This window comes from Olea europaea, chromosome 5 (genome assembly GCF_002742605.1).
Source record: "Olea europaea var. sylvestris chromosome 5, O_europaea_v1, whole genome shotgun sequence".
In the NCBI taxonomy this organism is placed as follows: Eukaryota; Viridiplantae; Streptophyta; class Magnoliopsida; order Lamiales; family Oleaceae; genus Olea; species Olea europaea.
This window is the reverse complement of record NC_036241.1, coordinates 7,568,654-7,595,391: the sequence shown is the minus strand read 5'-3', so window position 1 is coordinate 7,595,391 and position 26,738 is coordinate 7,568,654. Positions and strand designations below refer to the sequence as shown.

Here is a 26,738-nt window from a genome sequence, read left to right as displayed (position 1 = left end):
AGCCTGAATCTTGTCGGGGTTGGCCTCAATCCCTCGATGAGTGATCATGAAACCCAGAAACTTTCCTGAAGCTACACCGAATACACACTTCTCCCGGTTGAGCTTCACTTTATATTTTCGTAGGGTGACGAACACCTCCTCTAGGTCGGATATGTGTTCCTCTACCTTCTTACTCTTTACAACCATGTCGTCCACATAGGCCTCGATGTTCTTCCCTATCAAATCGACGAAGACTTTGCTGATGAGCTCTGATATGTCGACCCAGCATTTTTCCATCCAAATGGCATCACCCTATAACAATATATGGCTGAATCAGCCATGAATGAAGTCTTCTCTTGGTCTTCATTGGCCATGAGGATTTGATGATACCCTGAGAATGCATCTAAGAAGCTGTACAGTTTATGTCCGGATGTGCTATCCACAAGATTATCAATCCTAGGTAGCGGGTACTGTCCTTTGGGCATGCCTTATTAAGATCTATGAAGTCAATGCAGACCTTCCATTTACCACTGGCCTTTTTTACCAGAACAACATTCGCGAGCCAATCGGGGTATTGGACTTCCCTTATGAACCCCGCTCCCAACAATTTGCCGACTTCTTCCTGGATGACCGCACGCCTTTCTGGCGCAAACTGTCTCTTCCTTTGCTTAACAGGTTTGGCCCCTGGGCTGATATTGAGTTTATCGACAGCTACTTCTGGATCTATCCCTAGCTTATCCTCCACATTCCATGCAAAAACATCAATGTTGCGGGATAGACAATTGATGACTTCCTCCCAGAGGATATCCTTGAGATCTCGATCAATAGTAACGGGTTTTCCTTGCTCAAGCTCGACCACTTCCAATCCCTTAACGGAGGCCAATCTACCCCTTGGCTCGAGCTCGAGGTCTGAAAGTTGCATGACATCTGCACTCATTCTTCGAATGCTAGTAACATAGCATTGTCTGGCAGCTGTTTGGTCTCCTCGAACTACTCCGATGCCATGACCTGTGGGGAACTTCATGGCAAGGTGGAAAGTTGGCACAATAGTCTGGATCTTATTCAATAGGGGTCTTCCCAGAATAATCTTGTAGGCCATTGGGGTATTAACCACTTGGAATGGTATGATCTCCGTCACTTGTGTATTACCAGTTCCTAATGTAAGCAGGAGCTCGATGATGCCCTCAGGGACAATGACTCCACCACCAAATCACCGCAGAGGAGTTTTTACTGCTTTGAGCTGTTTGGGAGAGATCCCCATTTTGGCGAAAGCCTCCTGCAAGAGTATATTGGCTGCACTCCCATTATCAACCAGGATCCTCTTTACTTCGAAGTTAGCCACAACCGCAGAGACAACCAAGGCATCGTCATGAGGATATGATATTCCTTCCAAATCTCTTGCTCCAAAAGTGATGTCTTTGACTTCATCATGGGATTCCCTTGGGGTTCGAGCATGTTGGCGGGCATACTGCTTTCGCCCACTACTTGTGTCTCCCCCGGATGCTATGCCCCCAACGATAATATTAATGGTCCCAAGAGTAGGTTGAGCACTGCTTCTGGTTCCAGGATCTTTCCGATTGTCACGGTCATTCCTTAGTCATTTATCATGACCAATGTAACTCTTTAAAAATCCTCTTTTGATAAGGGCTTCAATTTCTCGCTTTAAAGCATGACAATCTTCTGTAGTATGCCCATGATCCAAGTGAAATTCACAATACTTGCTCATATCTCTTGTGTCAGGGGGTGACTTCATCCTTGTAGGCCACTTTAATTCTTTCATATCTTTAACCTCCATCAAGATGTTTGTCTTAGAGGTGTTCAACCGAGTGAGAGGTGCCGACGGCGCCTCATTCCTGCGCTTATCCCGGGAAAGCTCATGTCGAGGGACGGGATCATGTTGCCTCTTGTTCTCGATCTTTTCATGGGAAGGACCAGGTCTCCTTGGATTTAGTGTTTTCTCCATATTTATGTATTTTTCAACTCGGTCACTATCTGTGGTGGGGTCTTTGATAAATACATTTTGAAGGCCTCACACCTTATGGCATAGGTGAGGCTGGAGACAGCTGTTGTGATGTGGAGGTCGGGTATTTGAAGCCTTTTCTTGTTAAATTTTATCATAAAACCTCGTAGGGTTTCATTCGGCCCCTGGCGTAGTTGCATAAAGGAGGCTGTGGTCTTCTTGATTCGCTTGCTACTTGCAAAGAAGGCTGATAACTTATCAGCCAAATCTGAGAATGAGGCTATGGAGTTGTGCTCCAATGTCGAGAACCAATCCCTAGCAGCATTAGTCAGCGTTTGTGGAAAAGCTTTGCACATAACCTGATCTGGCATAACTTGCAAGTTCATGACATCAGTATATACATTAAGATGGTTAATGGGGTCGGTCGTCCCATCATACTCTTTAATGCGAGGATATTTGAATGGGATATGACAATATCTCTGGTGTGAATGGAGTGTTAGGGGTGAAACCCGTTGGTCCCCGCGCATTCCGTTGAAGGCCAGCTGTAGTTCATTCTTGAATGATCCGGGCAATTCCACCGGAATCCATGGCAACCGATCTCGACCCCGAGGCCATATTGAGAATACTCGAGGTTCCTACTCCGCCAGTTGTGGGGTTTGGTGGTCGTGCTCGAGCATTAGTCATGAAACTGACATGCTCTGCCTACGCTGGCGACAGATGTGAATTTCTTTGACTTAACAGTTGCGTGAGCGTGGCCACCTGCTGACGGAGCTCTTTAAAGGCTTCAGTTATGATGACCGCTGGTAGAGGTGCGGGCACTCCTGACGATTATTCATGAGGAGTCGATTGATCTTAGGCAAGTTGAGGGATGGGAGCTGATGAGCTTGCGGGAGGAAGACCTAATCGTGTGTTAACCATGGCTTTTGGTAGCGCTTCCCACAGACGGCGTCAATGATGCTACCAAAAATCGTACCTGCAGATTTTTCGAGCTTGATGATTCGGATTGAGCACGATCATAGTCTTCCGGTACCTGAAACAAAGGCAACGAGATATGTTCTCGTCGCCCCTCCGATGTTTAAGTCAGAAAGGGAACTATATGCATGAAGCTATAAGTTGAAGAATAATGAAAAACGTACCTGAATAATGGGTCAAGGTTCTATATTTATAGTAGTAGTGGGACTCAACTAGCTGGATGTCCTTATCTGTTGGAGTCATGTACAATTAAGGAGTTGGTCAAATACCATAACTATATGTGGGATAGAATCCTTGCGAGAGCCAAGTATATGGTTGAGTTAGAGTCCTAATTGCATAGGAATTCTAAAGGGTCCACAATCATAGGTTGTAAGGGAAGCATATGCTCGATGACTACTTATGCTCGAGGACAAGTATCGCAATATGTAAAGCGGCTGACAGGAAGTGGTCGGGCATAATACCCCAGGGTGATCATATGCTCGAGCACTCCATACATGGAATTGCAAGTTCATCAAAAATTGGTCGTCGGGATAATATAGTAATCGGGTTGCAGATAATGTCAGTATCAGCTAATTGTACTTAATTTTTTGTACATTAAGGTATTCATATACTCACATGGGATAAGACCTGCTCGAATATTCACATGTGGTTCGAGCAGGTCCCACCTCATGTGAATGTGGGACACTTTAATGTACGAAAAATTGTTTACACCAAGCAAAGTCCTTCAAAAAATTACATGAAATTGATGTATCCATTCACAAAATACATTAAAGTTCGACGAATAGTTTCAATCTTGAAATAGTCGTATCAATCTACCCGATGGTTCATCTTCTACACGGGTGAGTCCGTACCTCAATTACAAATTATATGCTAGAAAAACAGGGCCACTGTTTCTTGGGGGGATGTGTCCCCCTGGCCCTGATTGAGAAGAATGAATGTACAAATTAGCAGAAAAATACCTTGTAAAGTTTATTATGAGAAGGACAATGATCCACGTGGGGTCTTGCCAGATTAGAGAGTGGTGGGGGTGGGTCCCACAATTTGCCGAGCCCGACCCCAAATAGTAAGAGGCTTGCGAGGCTCCTATGAACCGAGCTCCTGTACGTGAACCTCGGTCCGAATGAGAATTGCCCAGTACAAAACCATCATAATGCTAAAAGCAAATTAAAATTTTCATTTATACGGTACAAAAATAAAAGAAAACAAAACATAAAAAAAAATTCACACCACCATCAAGAGAGAAGTTCCATTGTTCAGTTTATGGCTCAACAGGCCTGTGATTATTGTAATCCCAGTCTTTAAGATCAGAACTTACGGAGAATCTGAACCATCCTTTTTTCTCACTGTACCTTAAACAAGGCTCTAGAACAAGCCCTACAACTACGGCCAAGAGGCTAAGAACCATTACTTTGAAAGATGCCATAGCCAGGACCACCAATATCAAAATGCTTGGAGGAATACACAATAGAATTGATCCAGTGATACCTAAGGGAATCTTGTAAGGTCGAGACGCTGCCGGGTACTCCATTCTTAGCCTGATGAAAGCTATGAATTCCATTATCATTCCAAAACAGTAAAGAAAGTTCTCCGCAGCAACAATCTCTTGAAAGCTTAGCCATGAAAGCAATATCACGCCTGATGCGGAAAACAAAATCCCGAGAAGAGGAGTTCCATAGCAAGACCTCTTGGCAAAACACGCAGGAAGCATTCCGCGTTCAGCCATCCCAAGAAGTTGAAATGAATCACTGCTCATCTCAGCCACAAACATCCCCATGTTTGATAGAGCCGACGCTCCTTCAATCCAAAATCTCAACCATACCCCACCAAGAATTTTTGCTATGTCGGAGAAATAACCATCACTCCACAGTTCACGATCAAGGGGAACAGCTCCCGTTCCAATGAGAAGGGGGAAAAAGTATCCAAGTACGACCAATATAAGAGCGTAGAATAGAGCCTTGGGGAGTGTTCGGCCAGAATTTTCAACCTCACCAGCTAAAGTACTGATTGAATCCCAATAATTTAAATTCCAAAATAGAGTATTTAAGTACAATCCCCAGTCCACATTGTTCAAATCCAGCACCAACCATCTTGAAGGCTTCAATTTAGGAATAGCTATGAGTCCCATAAACAAGAAAGGAAGTAGAGAGAACACACCTAACAATATAGCAACCCATCCAACTATGGTCATGCCCCTGTAGTTCATGTAAGTGAGTGCTAAAGTCAGAACAAGAACTGCTATAATCCGAGGGATGCCTTCTGCCAAGATCGGAAAACCAGATTTCAGATAATCTAGAAACAAAACAGGATACAGAGCATTGTCAATAACTCCACTTAGCCACTTCATCCACCCTTGCTGAAATCCCCAGTAAGGACCTAAAGCTGATGAAACCCAAACTACATATCCTCCATTCTCGGGGAACATCGTACCCAATTCTGCAGTTATTAGGGCTTCTGGTAAACTCCATATCAAGGGGAAAACTAGAAAGCCAAGCAAGGCTAAAAGAGGACCAGCAGCCTGGACACTATCTTCCACACCAAAAGGTCCTCCAGAGACCTCATAAAATATCAGAAAAACGAGGGGTAGAATTGAAACTTTATTAAAGCTCTGTAACTTGGGAGAGACTCCATCCTCCAAACCAACATACTCAGTATTATTGTCTTCCCTCATCCGAATAGATGTTAGCTTAGCAGAAGAAGCCCTTTGTTTCTATGTGCAATATATAAATTGAAAGTATTTTCTAGTTAGCTTAGCAGAAGAAGCCCTTTGTGGGGATGATTTACAATGTGAAGGAGAGTGATACTAACCATGAAAAGTTAAGGAAGAAGCTGCCTTTGTGACTGCGTGTCATTCTTGTAGAAAACCACGTGTCCGTTTATCCAAACTACTTACAATTAGTGTGCATCGTGAGAGAGAGCTTGTCGGTGGCGGTCGAAGCTGCAGTTCTGCAGATTCCGATCCAAACATATAGAATAAATATATATTTAAAAAAATTGTGGTTAAAATAAGCCATGTTTGACTCCCATTAATTTAAAATTAATTTTTTTCTCTTCTTGTCGATCACACATTTTTAATAAAATAATATTATAGATAAATCTAAAAAGATTTCCTACTTTTTTAATGACCAATTTTTCAAAAAATTACTATTATTTTTATTATAATTTAAAATAATAGAGCCCAAATAGGGCTAAAATTGTTTATTAAAATATGCTACATGTATACATGCCCCACGTGTGGGGATGTACAATGGAATTACCCTTGAGAAATTCTTAATTTTGCGTTTCAAAAATAAATTTCCATTTTGAGGGGGTTTTAATGTAGGACTAAGCTCCTCTACTAGAAAAAAAAGTGACAGAGGCCTACTGACTTTTACATTAAGAGATGGGCCCACTTTTTCCTCCCAAATGTTTAATCATGGGGGCTCAGCATTGTGAGAGGACGTCAAAGTCTCTATCACCCATTTTTCTTGCAGAGAGACGTTTTCTTTTAGCCCTTGGTTGAGCCCTATTTTGGGGGAAAAAAATACATTTTTCAACAATATTTTGACATCATTTCAATCACACGTTCTTCAATAAAATAATATTACATGCAAATTCAAATTTTTTCTTTATTTTTTAACCACACATTTATTATCAATATACTTTTTGAAAATACATTTTTTCTCCCAAAATGGGGCTCAAATAAGGACTTAATGTAAATATCTAGTTGGGTAGGCTATTTCTCTTTTTTTAATTCAAATCAGATTGACTAAAATACAATCAAACCGGCTTATTGGTCTGTCCAAGTGGTAATATATGAGATGATCGCTCGCTCTGATTACCATTAGAGGAAATTATACCTTCCCAGGACTTTCAATTTCACTGTGCGTAAATCATGTGTCCAACTTTTCTAGTCAAATATTCGGTATTAGATTAATAAAAAAAACCACTTATTTAAAATAAGTGCGATTCCGTAGTTAACGTGCTTCAAATCTAATCTTTCTTCATTCTCTATCAAACGAGAGAAACTGCCCCCAAACTTCCCCCACAATCTCTGATAAACCACTCCGGCAGTTACCAACCCCATGAATATCTTCGGTTAGTTATCCCACTCCGGCCTGTTGAGGAACTAATCTTCGTCACATACACAAAGCGAACTGAGTACATTCTTCGTCTACCCTGTCATTCTGTGAAAAAACTTCCCATTTTACAGTCGACAAAAAAATGACTAAATCCAAGGCGATAAACGTCCATGTCATGCCAAAAAGATAGGAAAGAGGATGTATGAGGAAAGCCCAACGAAATCCCATATGAAAAAGTATGCGGCGTCATCTGTGACTTGTGAAAAGTCCAATCGAACATGGTATGTTAATTTTTGTGTTCTGTTAATACATTAAGTAATGGGTATTAATTGAATAGTCGTTGGGTGACATGTATTGAAAACGTATTGAAGTTCTGTGACCTTGAAATCTGTTGAATTTGTTCCGTCGTTGGAATGGGGTTGGGTTGGCGATTTTGAACGCAAAATGCTTGTTCATTTAATTTTTCGCTTTGGATGTTACAAATAATCTATTGTTTATTCACGAATATGCATGTATTGGGAATCTGTGACGTGAAAGCATATGGATATGATTGCTTGTGGCCTTACTGTAATGGGGATAGGGCTCTGAATGTGATCTTAATATGTAAATGAGACTGAAGTTTGTTGTGAATATGTAACCTGAGTGAAAAGACTTTGTATGCTTGTGATCTGACTGTTAACATGGTTGATGATGTGTTTTTAGCCATACGATGTCCATGTGTGATTATTTCACCTATATGTGACCAAGTCTTCTGAATGCGAAGATACTCACATGTACAAATACTACTTTCTATCACAATTGTGGCTCTAATGGTTAAAGACCAAACCAAAGTTAAAAACGAATGAAAAATATATGTCTAGGCTCTCATGTTTAACAACTGACATTTGGGAAGGGTGTCCTCAGGTTGATGTTGCATGATCTCTGCTTCATAAGACATGTGATTCATAGTGGGATATGAATTGGGCCCCATGTGTTTATTCCTGTCCCATGATCACTTGAAAATTTATATAAAAGTTGCTACTTCTAATTCTTAACAGGGTTTCATCTGACTATCACCTTAATTTGTGAATGTGACTGAAACCTGTTGGGAATATGTGACCTGAATGAGAAGACTTTGTATGCCTGTGAGCTGACTGTTAACATGGTTGATGACGTGCTTTAGTAATATGATGTCCATATGAGACCATTTCACATATATGAGACCTGAATTTAACCTATATGTGACCATTTCACCTAAATGCATTTCATTTTCTCTGTCTCTGAATTACAATGCAGGTACTTAACAATTTTATAATTATTAATGCTTTATGTAGGCCAGGCAATTCAAAATACCATAAAAAAGTTGGTTTATTGGCAAGATTACCACCTCTGTGTACAAGGGTGTTCTCACCACTATACAATCAAAGTTAAGTCAAAGCCAAAAAACAGATATTGAGGGGCACATGCTTTGCTCACTTCCTGGATTGCCATGAAATAGTGATTCAACCACGGTTGATTCACTACTTCCTTCTGAGGCATGTTCATCACCTAAATGAGGAAGAATTAAGGTTGTTTCCAGGCAATACGTCAGGTTCTCTATATCTGAGTTCTGTTTGGTCACAAGACTGAGATGTTCAGGCGATACAGATACTTAGGTTTTTGAAAATAGGCAGTCAAAATTGAAGGCCAAATACTTTCCACAAGTAGAGGCTGTCACACATGAAGATGTGAAGGACACATTTCTATCTGCATGCCAAATGCCTGACCTCGATCTGGTTGAAGACAATGACGTTGCAATGTTCGGGATTTTGTATTTCCTAATTGCCTATCTCTTTCCCCGTGACTACAAGAAGGTTGTCGACCACTTCCTGTTAGTTCTCATTAAGGACTTTAATGAAATGAGCAGTTTTTCATGGGGCAAGCTACTATTCCAAATTACTCTGGATGCATTGAGAGATGGACTCAGCAGGATAACCCCATACTATAGGCTACGAGGAATACTTGTAGCCTTCCAAGCATGGATATACGAGACTTTTTCCAGTCTTGATGGCATCGTGGTCACAAGGATATCGAGGGTTGCATCCCCGCATTGTAAACTAGATGGCAGACAAGCAACCATCAGCTGCCAAATTGGAAGGTCCCGACTTCTTCTCCAATCCTAAGGTAAAGTTCCAGTCAGCGTCATGTAATCAATACCGAACTTTTGACTTTGCATTCATATAAACTACATATTGTATTGCAGATTGTGATTTGTGACTTGAAACTGTTGGAAAGTGAAATGGAGATGCCATACATGAACGGAGTCCAGTACAACAAGCCAATCCAATTGACGTCCTCATTCGAGAACTGAAGAAGAACCATGCACAGGACGGTGAGGTCTGTTGAAGATGTTGGTACTAGCAGAAAGTCTGTTTCATCAGTCCTACTGTTGATGGACAGTAATATTGGACAAGCTCACTCTTCAGATGATGATGACGATTTTGTTGCTCCTCCTCCAAGACGGCAGGAGCCATCTGCCCATGGAAAATCTCCGATTTTTGAAGGTCCATCAGTTGCTCATCATTCTCAAGAAAAGCCACAATCTCATGGGGCACAATGGGATGACGTAAGTTGTTATGTTAGTCAGCTCTCAATATTTCTATCATTGGTCACACATCAATATTTTCTATGTCACATTTCATACACATCAGGTCACATATATATCAGTGTGCATTATATGTTGATGGTTGGTCACAGATATGTCGCAAGCAACATATAATAATCGATTATTCATTTTTGTTAAGCTTTTGAGAAGTTGCATGTGCAAGTATCCGAACTCCAGGCGGGTAATAAAGTGTTGTATGGCATCCTTGATTGAAGGGAAGACTAACAAAATGGATGACATTGTACAAATGCAAGCCTGTATTAAAAGTGACTTGATGGATATTCGAACGAACATGCAGTTTCTATCCAAGTCTGTGTCAACAATGATATCCAGTGCAGTGGACAAGATCATTAGACGGTCTGACGACAAGACAAGTGAGCGTGGAGTAGGACAAACAGAAGCTCCTGGAGTTGGAAATCAGGAACATCATGGGGCTGGTGGATCTGACAAGGCTCAGAGGTAATCACTTGATATATTTCACATTTCTGTAAAAGAACATAGTTTATTTTGACATTTCCATTCAACATGTAGGTGGAAAACGTGGTATCAAACGTCGACAGAAAAGGGAAGGGCAAAATGGACCCAAGTGATGATCTTCTCTTCTCCCTTGAGCCACCATCATTTGATTTGGGGATTGAATTCACCCCATCCAGTGTCTTGCATTCGGAGGAAACTCAGAAAAGGATAGATTCCATCATATCTGATATGGTGACGGCAACAAAGACTGTTGAGAATGAGGTATTTACATATTCCAGTAGTTGTAGATCTCAAATCACACGTACCTCCAAACCATGTTATATTATTAGGTCACAGATTACACACACTTCAGATCATTCATATTCATAAGTTACATTTCACAGACATTCCTAACCATGTCCCTTTTATAGGTAACAGATCACACACAATGCCAACACATGTTCCAATCATAGATCACAGAGTACAGATACCTTCAAACCATGTCCCATTCATAGATCACAGATCAAACACAGTTCCAAACCATGTCACATTCTCAGATAACAGATCACAGATTCCTTCAGCCCATGTCCTATTCATAGGTCACAGATAACATAGATTCGAAACCATGTTATATTCATGGGTCACAGGCCACACATCCTTCCAAACTATCTTCCAATCATATGTCACATATCACAAACACATTCAGACTAGGTCACATGTATAGGTGACAGACCACACACGCTTACAAACTATGCCACAAACAGCTCATGTGCTGTATTTTCAATCAATTTGTAACCTACTGCAATAACATACAGGGATCACCTACTGCTGAACCAACATCGGTATTACCAGTTAAGCGAGTTTTAAGGCCAGCGAGGGTATCGCAGTCTCCTTTTGTTGCCGGACAGGAGAGGGGAAAATTATTCAAGCAAGATGATAATGTTGTTGTTTTTGAGAATTACAAAGACAATGTTGATGAGGTTGACAAATTAGCCTTCATGGGTTGGTTTCAGAGGGAGCACAAACTAAAAAACAAGTAAGTGTATTTCATACCTATCTGTGAAAAGTTACGCAATACACAGTTTGACAAAAGAATGTAACCTTCAATGTCGATCATAGGAAAAAGTTTAGTGAGGAAGACGATGCCATCAAGCCTACTTTTCTAATTAGTTCATTCCCAGTAGGTTTTAAGACCCGGTTCCACGAGCTTATAAATTTGGAGTCATCACTGAGTGGTGCGGTACGATTACGTTTACACACTCAATTAAGTTACATTGCCTTTTTTAGAATTATAATTTCTTTCGTACTCATTAAGAAGAGTATCAGAGATGATACAAACAGGTCACATTTCATATTGGAACTAGTCACGGAGTCATTTGTATCCAATTTGTTGTACGCAATGCTTACATCTTTTCTTCTCATTGAAACAACACATGGATTCCTGCTTCTACTTCATTCGCCAACTAGCAAAACTTAGCAATAAGGTGAAATACAGAGCCACCACCACAAACTCATGGTTCTAAATTAAAATAAAAGACATTTTTCCTGCCTTCATAAAGGACCTAAATGTTCTGATTCAAAGTCGAGCCTCCTTAAGGTTGTAACAGGTTACAGCCTCTCTTTTAGCTCACCCTGGGCCAATGTTGACTATGTGTTCATACCGATCATACCTACCAACAAAGCACATTGGATGATTGGCTTGTTACAATTCAGAAGCCATATCTTGACTGTGTTCGACTCGGCAAGTAAATCTTACCATGTCTGGAAGGTTTTGTAAGGTATTGAGCCATACGTGAAGGTATTGCCTGCTCTAATGAATACCCTAGGAATTTCAAAGAAAGATCCTAATTTTCACGAACCAGAAGCCAAAGAATTGAAGGTGATTATCGACAACACACTTCCTCAGCAATCAAATGGGTAAGTCTATGACCACGATTTACAATGCGTATATCCTTTTGATGGATTCATTCATAACAGTCTGTCATATATTTTGCACTCATGATTGCGAGATATTCATGGTGTTATATGCATTGTATCTTATCCGTGGTCGTAGATGTTCCACTCCCAAGAAATTTGATGCCAGCAAGTTCAAAATGGATATTGCTACACTGCTCTACAAACACCGGCAGGTTTACGCAAAGAGAGTGAATCAGCCTATGACGAGGGAAGCGCTTGTTATAGAATGAAAACTGGTTTTAGATTTGTTAGTGAAGACAAGGATTTAGTTTGTAAATATTATGAACATTGCATGCGTCTAGTCAATAGAGGTTCATGTAATGAATAGTAACTTGTAACCTTTGATTTGCAATAAATGATATTAATGTGTTTACGTTCATGGCTCGTTCATCTTTGATTACATTTTAATGCTATTTTTCATATATATGGTGTAAATTATATAGGTTCTTTATTTCTAACAGCGTCACTTAGTCGGTGAACATGTCACATGGTACAGCAGACATGTCACAGTTGGTTTATCAACTTGGTCACAGATTTACATATCACGTTACACATGTCTTTCATACGACATGTCACAGCAAATGGGTTATAGATATTAGGATTCATGCTACCCATATATATCCACACTTCGGGTCACATAGTCTCATTTCAGGTTAGATATTCACAAATCAGGTAACTTTTTCATACGGCATGTCACATATCACAGATCACAGCATACAAGTCACAGATCTGGTATCAGGTTACAGATGTGGTCCAAATCTCAGAAAATTATTATTCTGAATCCAAAGTTAACAGACAATTAACTGTTAGTTGATCAATCTGAATGTATTCTTTAAAAAGACTATTTTCAATAAACATTATTTTGAAAAGAATATCACCTATCTATGAAATATTTGTATGTAATTCTATCGGTCATTTTAGCGTAATGGAGCCAAGCTGGAGCATCTTCTAAGATTGTGACCCTGTCCTCCACAACGTTCGCATTTTATCGTCGATCTCCCTTCTCTGGATGATCTCTTTCTTTTCTCCATAGGTCTTCCACAACTCCTCTTCTGGTTAGGAGGTAAAACTATTTCTCGCTATACTTCTTCTGGCATTATCCATTCTTCTTGATTTTCAACGGGATATACGAAATCTTAGTACTCATTCAAGTACGCATCTTTTGTGTAATAATAAAAACAGTAATCATATTGATCTCTTCTTGTGTTTGCAATTACAGCCAAAATGTGTGGATGCGGTAACAAATCAACTTGTAGAATCCTGCAAATGCACGTTCGTTACTCAATATCGATGACAAACGTCAACCTTTCATTGCTGACAAAAAATATTGTCTGGTTTGAAGGAGATACCTGTGTACATGTAATAATGATCAGGTCACATGTAGTTGTATACAGGTTACATATACTCCAACGTGTCGGTCACGCACGAATGACTCATATCCCTGAGTTCATTTACATATTCAAGAAGCATGTTACACATGTGGTCCAGACCTCATTTGGCAGATAGACATGCATCAGAATACAGAGTTGAGAGAGAGTACACAGTTATATCACATGCCACATCACATAGGTCACAGATTTAGATATCAGGTTACACAAATTTGTTCCATTCACAGATAGCTATGAAACAGAATACGAAGCTTCAAACTTTGTTTACCAACCAAGTCACAAAATCACAAAATAGGTCACATATCACATTTGTTACATTACAATTCAAGATACTAACACTTACGATGGGTCACATATACATCTGAATGTTAAAATATAGAAAATTACCCTCAAGTTCCTCAATCCATGCTCATTATCCTCATCTCTTTCTCGTACTTGCTCGATAACTTTGTGAAAGTTCCATGCGCATGTGTCTACAAAACCACGATTGTATGGTTTGCCATAATGACTCTAATAAGGATACAATAGGGTAATTTTTGGCTGCCTTCGTGACCGCGTTGACCGATTCCACAATGTTTGATGTCATTGTAGAATATCTGTTTGTTGGCATATGTATCCGTGACCACTTTTCAAGTCCAACATCAGCCTGCAAACATAAATCAATTCAATGAACATCATATAAATATCATATGTGACCATTTATATGTATGTGAAATAAAATAAGACGCAGTACACTACCAGGTAAGAAATAATCTTCTCATTCATCATAATCAGTAAAGACATGTTATAATCATATTTTTCAAGCGTATAAGCGCGGATAGCCAAATTGAATGCTTGTGTAATGTTTTGGCCTGACTTTCCATAATATGATTTTAGATTTTGCAGCAAATAATAAGAACAAATACCGTGACAGGCTCCGGGATACACATGTTCTATTGTATTCTTTATACTGGGGTGATGATCCGACATAAAATACAGCCCTTCTCTGTTTCCATACGCCTTCTTCAACTTATCGAAAAACCATCTCCAAAATTTGTCGTTCTCATTGTCTCCAATTCCAAAATGCAAGAATGAATATGCTATTATTTGCATTTTGTGTACATGCTGTGAAAATGGTACCTCCATACTTACCATTCAAGTATGTACCGTCAACATTATCGGTCAATAATGCTCTCATCCCTGTATTGATACACCTAGTGCCATAGAGCAATATCTAACTAACTGTGACTATCAACCTCTATTTCTGTGATCGTACCAGGATTTTTCTGTCGGAGCAAGTAGAAGAAGCTTGGCAACCTACCAAATGACTCGACTGGATCACCCCTAATCATTTTCAAAGTTTGCTCGTGAGATCTCAAAGCTTTCGAATAACTCAAATAAACTTCATAAGTATTCAATATGTCATTGCATATGTCATTTGGTGTATATATAGTACGGGACGATGTGTACTTGTACTTAATTGTAGATGACACAACCTTAGATGACACTTGTCCATGTGATCCCAATACTACATTTGATGCACATGTGTGACTACCAATCTTTAAAATCTTAATTAGATCTGTTTTACCCCATATCAATGCTCTACATATCCATCTACATCCACCATTCGAACGCCTCACAACATATTCTCTCTTGTCGGACCGTTCAACCATAAACTCAAACATGTTCTGTATGGCAAAGAACGACATGCTGATTTTCAAAACATCCTTATCACGGAACACCATTCATTCTTCTACCTCTCTAGCATCTGCGATAGACACAACTGTGACTTCAGTGTCACAAATGTGACCCATTTTTTCATTTGATGCTTCGAATATGTCTGATATCATGTCTTGCAATATAAACATCTCACCGCTGAAATGCGTATTGATTGACACTGTGATGGACGTATTATCTATTTCTGCCTCAGCGACGTCAACGATTATCGAATATTTAGTAGGTTCACGCTCCATGTCCTTTAGCAGAATGTATGATAGCACATTATTGTCATTTTTTATCCTAATGGGAGGCAAATCTTCATTCAGTATGTACTTCAATGACACCGCTACCTTTGTAGGATCCAGAGCAAATTCTATCATAACTGTGTCTACAAGGGTTAAATAACTGCAGTTGTGAGCTACCAACGCCAATGAGGATTGCAATCCATACAGTAAACATACGCGCAAGTACACTATTCTGAAAATTACAATTAATATCAATAATTCATCATATGTGAAATATGTCACATGTCACACTGCACAGCAACGAGGTCACAAATTAGCAAACCAGGTTATAGATAGTTATGGATAAGACAATCACAAGTCGGGTCACAGATTGGTATCATTCAGACTACAGAGTTGACAAGAAGGCCACATATGATCGAAAGGAACGACGAAATGTTTGATTTTACATTCTCGACACATAGTGGGCGAAACATGTCACATGTCACATCAGATAGGTTACGGTTTCACAAGTCAAGTCACAGTTTCACAAAGCAGGTCACACATTACCAATTAGGGTACAGAGCCACAAATCAGGTCACATATGACTTTTCCAATATTGTTACATAGAGGTCACATATGCTCGAAGTGAATAATGACATGTTTGATGCTAAATACGTGGACATAGTTGTTGAAACACTTCACATTTCACAGTAGAGATGTTACAGTTTCACAAAACAGGCCACATTTACACAAACAGTTCACGCATGTGTCTTGGGCGTCTACTGCGATTCTACTGAATAGCAACCTGTGACGAGAAACCAGCTAACGACGATATGAGCAGCTGTGACCCATAAGTTAGATATTATACTAATTCTGTGACGAACAACATTAGTCTCGTGATTGTTGATTTCAAATTGTGACCGCAGCAAAATACACTGTTACCAGTATTATATTAGCCAGGGATGATCAGCACTTCCGTGGCTAACAATGATTTCTCATCCCCTGCAACGGTGATTTTAGAACCAATTCGTGTTACAGAATTTAGTTCGGAATGTGACATTCGAATCGACGAACATAACATTCAGATTATTACCTGGATTGGCTTCTCCGACAATTATTTCCTTTTCATGGAATCGACACCGATCTCTGTGAGCCGGTAGATGAATGAAATCGATCAATTTTTAGTAAAATCAATCGGCAACATCAATTTCGTTGCCGTGCATAATGAAATCCAATAGATTTTTTTTGAATTTTGGTCACGAATTTTTAACATTTGGAGTCCTATAATTACATTTGAATTTTCCTATACCTCTAAGTTGTGATTTTTTCTCTTACCATTAACCTGGACTGAACCAATTTTATAATAAAAAAATCTGAATTACAAGGGAAATTGGAAAGAACTGATAGACATGATTCATGCCCTGAGGGACCCATGCAATTGATTAGAAGTTGGAGTAGAGGTCCGGGTTGGAGAAGAAGATGAAAATTTTTATGTTTTTCTCTTTTATTTATTTTTTTAATTATTTAGTGGGGGAAATATTAAAGTTACAATTTTACTTTCTAAATTGATCAAAAGAATGTCAGAATTTTATTTTCCTGCTCTAATAATGGTGAAATTGAAGGGTTTTGGTCCATTTGTCCTCTATCAAAACTACTTGCAGAGTTTGGGATTATAGGTGTTACCAATAAAAGATTAGAGTAGAAGTTGCAACTAAGTGAAATGTTTCGAAATGTTGCAGCAATTTTTTTTTATATATAAAAATATCGAACAAAAAATTATTATTTTAAATTTTAATAAGATTCCAACATTATTGAAAAATTATGTGCAATGTAGGTGTATCTAACCAGTCTTCTAAAGATGAAATGTAATTTCCATCAATTTCTCTACTACAGCTAATTTAAGGCTTGGTTTGTAAATTTTACAACCATTCAAGTGCTTTATCCTTGTTAATCGGTTTAAATGGCAAGTTCCACTAGAGTAATTCTACTCATAGTGAAAATGATCGATAATCGTCATATGTGGTATACATGTGATAATTTGCTATTTGATGCATAAAACAATAAAAAATTATTGCATTAATGTATCAAATAATAAACTATCACATGTATACCATATGGGGTAACTACAATAGTGTTCACTACGAATAGCATTATTCGTTTTACTTAGACCAGTTGAGACTGATTTTATGGGAAAACAAGTTTTGAAATAGGAGTTTTTGAAAGAATTTCTAGTTAAAAAATAAGAAAAAGTTTTGAAGTTACATATAAGATTATTTTATAGAGAAATACGTAATTGAAAATGAGTTTTGAAAAAAAAATAAAAAAATAAAGCTCAAACATAAGCTTAACGTGATCGTTACAATAACTAAACCACATCTTTTTTTCTTCTTCTTTTTTTTTCGTTTCTTTTCTTTTATCACAATGCAAAGTTTTGAACTCTTGTTTAATTTATTAGTTATAAAGTTAGATTAGAATTTAAGATAAAATCAAGAATTAAGTTCAATAATATATTTTATGGAATTCACAACTTCTTAATCATGCATTCTATCAAATTTATTAAAATCTGTTAAAAATCTAATTTATATCTAAGTCAAACAAGGGCAACAAATTATTCCATTCTAGAATACGAAAATAAGTTATTCTCATTTCTTTCATATATTTATAATAACATTTTCAAGAGGCTTTCTATTTTTAAAAAGCATATTTTACAATTTTATGAATAATATATAAAGTTTAATAGTAAAAGATTTGAAGTACTTCAACAGACTCCTTATCTTAACACTTAATTTTATTGCTCTACAAAATATTTATTATTTTTCCCTATATTTTATTTAAACTAGCTTTCCTCTAAATTATTATAATTTTTTCTCCATTGAAAATTGAAATACTTCAAATCTACTAAATTATATACGATGAGTTTGGTTCTTCAAATTTCAAATTCACTCTTTGAATTAAAATGTCAATTTAAAGAGTTACTTGAAACATAATTTTAAGGTTTGATTCTTTAAAATAAAGGATATCTTATGTTTAAAAAATCTTTTGAAGATGCTCTAAGACCATTGACCAAAATATGTATCAATCTTGCTACAAATACATCAATTTTGATATCATGTGAATTGACATATTTTTGTATCTAAATTTTAACAGCACTTTTTTCCAATAAATGGCTAGATTTCCTACACATAGGGACTATCAAACTTTGTAATGCCCCGATCCGCATAGATCAAAACGTCACAAGATTTAACTGTAATTTAGCCGTAAATTAATTTATCATGTTTTTAGTGAAAGGTACAAAGAATTATTTTTTTAATAATTTAATGCTAAAAGAAAAAAAAAATCGAATTCATTCATACCAATTATGCACTTTACATGTTGGATTAACGTATACCGTATCGTATTTTCAGCATATCGTATTCACAGTATACCGTATATGCATCATACTATATTTACAGTATACCGTATTTGTATCATACCGTTTATGCATGTAACCACTATTGACGTGAAATTTTGCAAAACTTTAAAAGTAATACTGCTGTTTCAATTTTTATCTCAAATGGTAATTATCAAAATAAATTTGTTTGTATAGCTATCGACCTCGAAACTTCATCAAATTTTAATGTAAAGTAGGAAACTTCTTATAATATGATATAGTCAAAAATTAGTTTCCATCGGTATCATATGAGGTATTAAAATATTTTTCAAAACCCGGCAGCGACCCAATTGAAAGGTAAACCGGTGCAGTTCACTTAAAATGACATATAAAATTCCATAGATATCAAAACCATATGATTTCAAATTTATTCAGTAGCTAATCCACAAGCCTATCAAATCCAATTGATTTTATCCAGAAATTCCTCGTAACAGTCGAGTTATGAATTTTTTTGAGTCAAGGCAGAAACTGAAAAAATAGCGACTTTACCTAGTACAGTTTACTTTATGCAACATATAAAATTTTACCGACATCGGATTGACATGATTGCAAGTTCATTCAATAGCTAACTTATGAATCTATCCAACACCATTAGTTTTGTATAAAAATGTCAAGTAAAGAAGGAGTTATGAATTTTTAAATACGAGGCAGAATCATAATTTTTTTTAAAGAGGTTGCAAAATTTTAAATCGCTAACATATTTTTTGTAAACGGTGATTTGTAAATTCATTCCTATGACACATATCTACTTTCAAACTTAATTTATTCACAATGAATTTTCATAGAATAGATCCACGCACGATATCCATAGGAATCTAATTTAAAGAAAACGTAAATATTTCATAATCAACTAAAAATATTAAATAACTGATTTCTCCATGATATGTCGCATCGTCCTTTACCATCATCCACGTCCCAAGGAAAATCCGTTCAACCTGTAGGATGAAAATTAACCCATGAGTTTTAAACTCAATCATCGATGTATTTCATTGTAAAATTAAAAATTTCGAACTATAGATTCATACCATCACACGTAGATGGATTTTCGACAAAATCCAATTACTATAGCGTTATCATAACATATAGAGCCGAAGAATGATCATTCAAATTGTTGTAGTGTTGAAGCACCGTACCCGAAGGTACCATTTCATTCAAACATTTATCGAAAATCATAATTTGAAATGAAGTAAACACTTGCACCTCTACCTACCTTGAATTTTCTTATATATCAAAGAACAAAATGTGTAGAAAACATTTCTTCTTCTCACCTTTGTTATTCCCTTAACTTAAATTGATATGAAATATATTTTTTTGAGAGAACATAAGAGGAAATTTGGATTTGATGAGGGGTGTAGTGAAAAATTGACATTCTAATTCTTATAACCTTTCTTTTTAATGAAAAACTAAATAGGGGGAGTTGTATTATCATTAAGTTTGTTAAATTGGGGTTTTAACTAAGAATTTGAAGAGTTTTTAAGCCTAAAAAATTTAATTCATAAAAGTTTTATAAAAACATTTACATGGTGATTCGAACCTAAGTTGTCTATATGAAATACCATGTAAATGACCATTGTGGCAACTCAATTATTCATTAAATTTTTGTAACCAAATTTACTTGAACTTAACCTTTTAAATTGGTCCATAGCTCGTTTCTTAAGCAAGTAAGGCTCGTGATGCTAGATCATCACAAAATAGTAGCCTAATTTCATTTTATTTATTGGGCTTCTACAAATTTGATGTCAATAAGAAATATACAAGAAGCATAATTCAGTATGTATTTCAGTGTTTTCTTGCAGAACGAGCTAAGCCATATGGAAAGTAAATTAGCCCTTGTTTAGTGGCCTTTAATTTAATTTAATTTTCATTTTATTTTCAACCATATATTCATATAATAAAATATTTAACATGTAAATTCAAAGTTTTTTCTACTTTTTAATGACATATTCTTCAAAAATACAATTCGAAACATAGTTTTTCAAATTAAAGACCTCCAAATTTGGGATTAATAAAATTTTAAAGGGTAATTAACACATAATATCAGGGGCGGAGAGAGGAAGATATGTTAGGGCGGGCTAAAAATTTGAACTTTTTTCAAAAATGTTCTTTGCCACTCGAAATTTAGTTTAAAAGATTAAACTCTAGATGCTAACGACAAAATGTGTCAAGATATATTTTTAAACATTTATGTCAAAGTTTTAACAAATATATTTTTAACTTTTAAAAGTAAATATAGAGTATATTACTTATTTTGATAATAACATTCATTTCGTGGTCGAAATAAATAAATTTTCAACTCATAAGAATAGATAAGTAATATATGAAAAATACATTAGAAAAAATGAATTACTTTTAAGCTTCGTCAAACATGTGACATGTTACAATAAGTTATTTATCTTTATTTTAATCAATAAAAATTATTTCTAATAGAATAAAATAATTTGATTATAAATGAACTATTTAAATTTGAAGCTCAATTTGAATAGTTGAACATTGGGTTTGGGTTGGGAATGAAGCTAATTAGGTTAAGATTAAATTTTTGGTTGGCCTAAATTTTTATTCTTTTTTATTTCATCACTAGACTCCGCCTCGTGCGATGCACGAGTGTTGTATAGATTTTGTTATTATTAGCGTGGAATATGTCGAGTATTTAAAAAAAAAAAGTGTTTTAAGTTGTTGAAAATGAGAAATTGAAGAGAAAGTAATTTCATTGAAAGCTATAAAATAACCATAAGGTAGACAAAAAATATATACAATATTATGCAAAATGAACTTGGCTTGTTTTTTAAAGATAATACTGCTGAATTTTGTTATTCCATTTTTTACTCTATTTTTTCTTTCATTTTGTCTAATATAAATGGATTTGAGCCGGTACTTTCTAACTCTAACTGGTGAGTAGCTGATTTGACAAGAGTTTTTTTGTCTGGAGGGGAGCAATTGTCATTTGCATCTGCATCTATGCTAAAATTGTCCAAATTCTTTTCAGAATTAATATTCTTTTGGCAATTTTGTTCTTCATCTATAATTAAACATTCGACAGAGATGATGTCAAATTTGTAATTGGATGAATCAGGTTCTGCTTGAGTCGCTTTGAGATAGAATGTTCTTTCAGTATTTTGTATTTTTCCAATTATATCCCCAAAATCTGCTTGTGAACCCTGTGTATAAAAAATATGAATATTATGAAGAAATCTATCAAATATATCAAAAGAGATTGGAGAAAACTGTAAATTATTACAAAGTTTGTTTCTTCCATCAAAGTTTGTGCATTTGTGAACATAAATTTTTCTGCAGTTTCACCAATTGCACTTGCATTTATGCATCCTGTGACATCTGATAATTGGACATATGCTCTTGCTCTAAGATAAAGAGAGTAATTATTTATTTATGTAGTAAAAAACTATATGATATATATATATATATATATATGCCGATAACAATTGCTGCAAGCAATACACCAACATTTTTTTATCTATTTTTTCCATTTTTGCAGTGGCATTCACCCAATAAAATTTTCTCTGAAAAAAGGAAATTGTAATTAATAAAGAAACATAAATAGAAATCATAATATATTGTGCACAGAGATATATAAATAGCAGTTAAAGTCGACCTTGTAGATTTTGAATTAAGGTGAATTTGTTGCGCATTGGAGGAGACAATTTTGTGGGAGATTTTTGAGTGTATGATTTTTTCAAAATGAACTCATCAATTTTGTCCAAATTTGTATCTTTCCGGAAAGAAATGAAAGAGTAGATGAGCCAAATAAAACCAAAATAAATGTAAGCTGAAGGATATACATACATACCATTCAACCAATTCTTCTACTGCAATGAAAGGAGTATTCACGAAAAATGTACTACGAACTTTTGTAGAGAGTTTTAAACCTACACAATTCATTGATGCAAGATAAGAAATGCAATTTTAAGCAGAATTTAAATAAGAAAAAATAATAGAAATATACCGAAAAAAGAGGTGACTTTTAGGTTTGTTGCAAAGATTACTGATTTTTTGTCAATATTTTTTGAGAATAATTTGCATTCTTTGTCAACAAAAGAATCTTACATTGTCAACACCATTGTTCTGAATTTTTGGTCCACAAATATTACATCTTGTACCCAAGTTTGGTTGCCATCTTTTGATTGAATCAATAGTTTATGCATCATATCAATCAGAATAGCCAAAATGTTGCAAAATGAAAAATAAATAAATTATTTTTGTGTTGACTATAATTATAATTATTTGATTAAATTATATATAATAATATTATTTATTTTGAAAATAAAGATGAAATTTCTTACTTATATCAGCGTTTGTATCCATGAATTGCTCAACTTCATCGAAAGAAGTTAGGTGATAGGTGGAAAAAACAAGTTCTAGGTTATTGTCATTCAACTCTTCAACACGAGTTTGTCTAGAAATCATCCATTGTAGAGCTCCTGTTGAATATTTGTAGTTTCCAGTGTTGTTTTTAATATAAACTTTAGAAATTACAGACGTCTTTCCAAAGAGAAGTTGATTTTCAAAGGCAGTGATATTTGAATCATATAGACTTACTTGGATAGTGTTACAATAATAGATAAAAAGATAAAAATTGATTAGTGTAAGATTGTGTATATATATATATATATATATATATATATATATATATATATATTTATTTATTTATTTATTTATTTATTTAATATTTAATTTTAATAATAATAAAAGAGAGAAAACATATTTGTTTTGAAAAAGGAAAAATAATACTAAATCGTTGTATAACTTACGTCAGTATCCATTAGCATCATGTGTTGGTATCTTCCATTGCCTTGTCTTGAAGGTTTCGGTGATTGTTTCTCTACAATAATTACTTTGGCTTTCCATTTTTGATTGTTGGATAGAATTTCTGGTATAAGTTGGTATTTTTCTTCCATTGTTGGTGATAATGTTTTTATAAACAGGATAAAGACAAAGAGGAACTTTTGGAAGAAATTTTTTTTTTTTTTTTTTTTTTTTTAATTAGGAAACCAATCCAAATAGAAGAAGATATATATAGACATCTAGAGTTATATCATTTATATTTTTTATATGGATATTTACTGTAAAATCTAATCCATAGCCATACCTGATATGGGGATGACTTGTAAATTGGGGGATTTCTTTTGATGATGAGATAATCAATCGAAAATAGAAGAAGATATTTATATATTTTATATTATTATATCTACCAGTAGTAATATATTGGAAAATCTAATCTATAACCATACCTGGTATGGAGATTACTTGTAAACTGGTATAGGGATTACTTGTAACGTTGTAGTACTCATGAGATGAACTCAATTAATTATTAGAAGTAAGATATTTAAAATAATATGAACTCTTTTTTGTACCATATAAAACTAAAATAAAGCTATCTTACAATGTGTAAAATTTCATCGTGTTAGAGTAACTCAATAACTTGTGTAAATAGGTTTTATACGCTGCATACTTTATACTGAGTAAACTGTGTAAATAGATATTGAGTGGTATGATGAGAAGAGTTTTGAGAAAAGATATTGATGATATATTTTGTGAAAATTTTGATAAAATTAGTTTTTGGTTTATTTTAATGTGAATGAGTATGTTAAACAAAACAAAAAAAAAAACAGTTAAAAGAGAATTTATTTCCTACAATTATTATCCCAGCTAACTCACATAACCACAAAATAACATTCCATATCTTTGAACTAAAGACATTGCATCCATATATCTTTTAGTTAAATTTTTAGGACCTCCAATAAACCCTGTGGGTAACACTATTGATTTACCAATCTTATAGCCTCTATTCTCACCATTCTGTACACTATCTATAATTCCTTGGTAAAGCTCTGCTCTTATAATCTTTTGATTATTTCGAAAATAATCCAATCTTGCAGTTTCAATTTTAACATGCATATCTATTATATATTGTAGCAGAAGTCTACCCGTATGAAGAAGTATAGAATAATCTGAAAGCCTTACTTGAAGTTTATAGCAATAATACTCACGACAAGATACATTCATTCGCTTCTTCGATTTCATCAAAACTGAAAAAAATAGGAAGAAAAAATTTGAGAAGGAGAATATAATTACATACTCTCTTATTACATATAAAACAATTTGATGAATGATAAAACTTACCACATTTTTCCATTTCCAAAAGTTGTTCAGCCGAATGAATGTTATTAATTTGTATAAAATTTTCATCAATGAGTGAAGAAGTATTTAAATTGACTTTTTTGATACCTTCGTGCCATCCCGGTTCTCCGTAGGTAAATATCAATGGATACTGAAGTGGATCATAGCAGCCATAATAGTAATTCATTTTATGTGTAGTGTTAGAATGTCCATAAATTAATATATCGCGATTTTGAACGCTAGCGGATGGGTCTTCATCAACCTAAACAACAGCCACTTGTTCACAGGATGGTATATTATACAGTCTTTGGTCAAGACCTGGATCACACTTAAGTACAATATGACATGAACCAAGATTAGAAATTTCATTCAATGATCGAAAAAAATGACAATATGGATTCATCTTCAAGACATCTATCAATTTTCTCAAAGTCGTTTCATATAACCTGTCAGAATTTCTTAGTCTATTAGTGATTTCGTTATCAGTATCATAGAAGTATAACTGTAAATATGCTGGTTTCCAATCAATTGGTAACAATGGATTTATAAAATGGTATACTTGTCCTTGAACTCTAAATGTATATATACCTTTATTATTTCTACACAATTTTTTATCATACTTAACACCAAAAGAAGTGAAAACAAAATGATTATTATAAGTACGAGCAACTTTTTTAAAAGCAATTGCCTCACATGAAGTAGAAGTAAATAGCTCAAACAATTCAGGAGGAACACCATTTAACTGTAATTTTACTTTTCCATCACAACAACAAAAACTCTTAGTTTCTTTATGAAACTTTTTTGCACCATAATATTTACAAATTGTAGATGATGGAAGAAAATAAGGTTTGTCAGGAATATCTCTTAGATTTATTCATTTGGAATCAACTCTTTCAGAATCAGGTAAAATATTAGGAATTTCTGATACTTCATTTTGATTTTGATTTTCATTTTCAAAATCTTTTTGAAGACAAATACTTTCATCCCTGTATAATCCAATACAATCATCAATATAACCTAAAAATATAAAAATAAAAACAAGATTTATGAAAGATATCATTAAAAAAAAGAAACATGTTTCTAAGTCACGACATCTAGTTCGCCTTTCTAGTGTATAACTTGTAGTAACTTTCAGAATACCAAATATATATGTTAAAATTGCATAGAAAAGAGAATGAACAAAAAATCATATTTCAACAAATAATCATATCTAAAACCCTTTTACGTAATTTGTCTTCTTTTACCATTGGTTTAAGTTGAGAATTTTGTATTTGTGTGGATGGCGTTCTTGAACGAACACGTTTATTTTTAAACCAATTACAAATATTCTTATCACAAATTTGGCCATATAACGACAACTGAGAGACTATCTGTGCAATCTCTGATTTGTTTAGACTTGTGTTGCCTTGATAAAATATAAATTCAAGAACTTAAAGTTGGGGAAATGTAGGCGTCCATCCACCTAGTATGACTGTGCAAACAAGCAAGCTATGACAGCACGCAAGTTAACTGCAAAACTTAAATACAAAAATTATAATAAAATATACCATACTGACAAAGAAGGAAGAAAAATATTATTATATTATGCTAAGTCGGACAAATACAAGCGTGCATCTATAGATATAATATTTCGAATTATTATTTATTTAAACAAACATGCCTAATAAATAAAAACAAATATAATAGGGAAAATCTAAACAAAATTTTGGAAGAGAAGACCTGGCCTCCTCCGTGCATAGAATGCATGGTTATATATATATATATATATATATATATATTTTTTTTTTTTTTTTTACATTATTATAGATATAGAAAAGAAAAAGAAAAAAAACTATATTATCGTAATTGGATATATCTAATAA

General features: G+C 35.0%; 2 protein-coding genes across 2 annotated transcripts; both read right to left on the bottom strand.

Annotated features, from left to right (window-relative positions):
* Positions 1-1,189: 1,189 nt before the first annotated feature.
* Positions 1,190-1,942, bottom strand: LOC111394198. The gene is made up of 2 exons (XM_023019961.1): positions 1,591-1,942; positions 1,190-1,482 (listed from the first exon to the last, which is right to left on the bottom strand). Exons 1-2 carry the CDS (start codon positions 1,940-1,942, stop codon positions 1,190-1,192), a joined length of 645 nt encoding a protein of 214 aa, XP_022875729.1.
* Positions 1,943-3,693: 1,751 nt separating this feature from the next.
* Positions 3,694-5,880, bottom strand: LOC111394526 (probable polyamine transporter At1g31830). Its single transcript, XM_023020380.1, has 2 exons — positions 5,717-5,880; positions 3,694-5,618 (listed from the first exon to the last, which is right to left on the bottom strand). Exons 1-2 carry the CDS (start codon positions 5,717-5,719, stop codon positions 4,170-4,172), a joined length of 1,452 nt encoding a protein of 483 aa, XP_022876148.1. The 5' UTR covers positions 5,720-5,880; the 3' UTR covers positions 3,694-4,169.
* Between the last annotated feature and the right edge of the window lie 20,858 nt (positions 5,881-26,738).

What these genes read in the sequence shown, in the direction of transcription:
- LOC111394198 (XM_023019961.1), bottom strand. Translation starts at nt 1,942, where the DNA reads ATGGAGAAAACACTAAATCCAAGGAGACCTGGTCCTTCCCATGAAAAG. An exon ending in ATTTTTAAAGAGTTACATTG is followed by an intron (nt 1,483 to 1,590) that starts GTCATGATAAAT and finishes TTGGGGGCATAG; the next exon opens with CATCCGGGGGAGACACAAGT.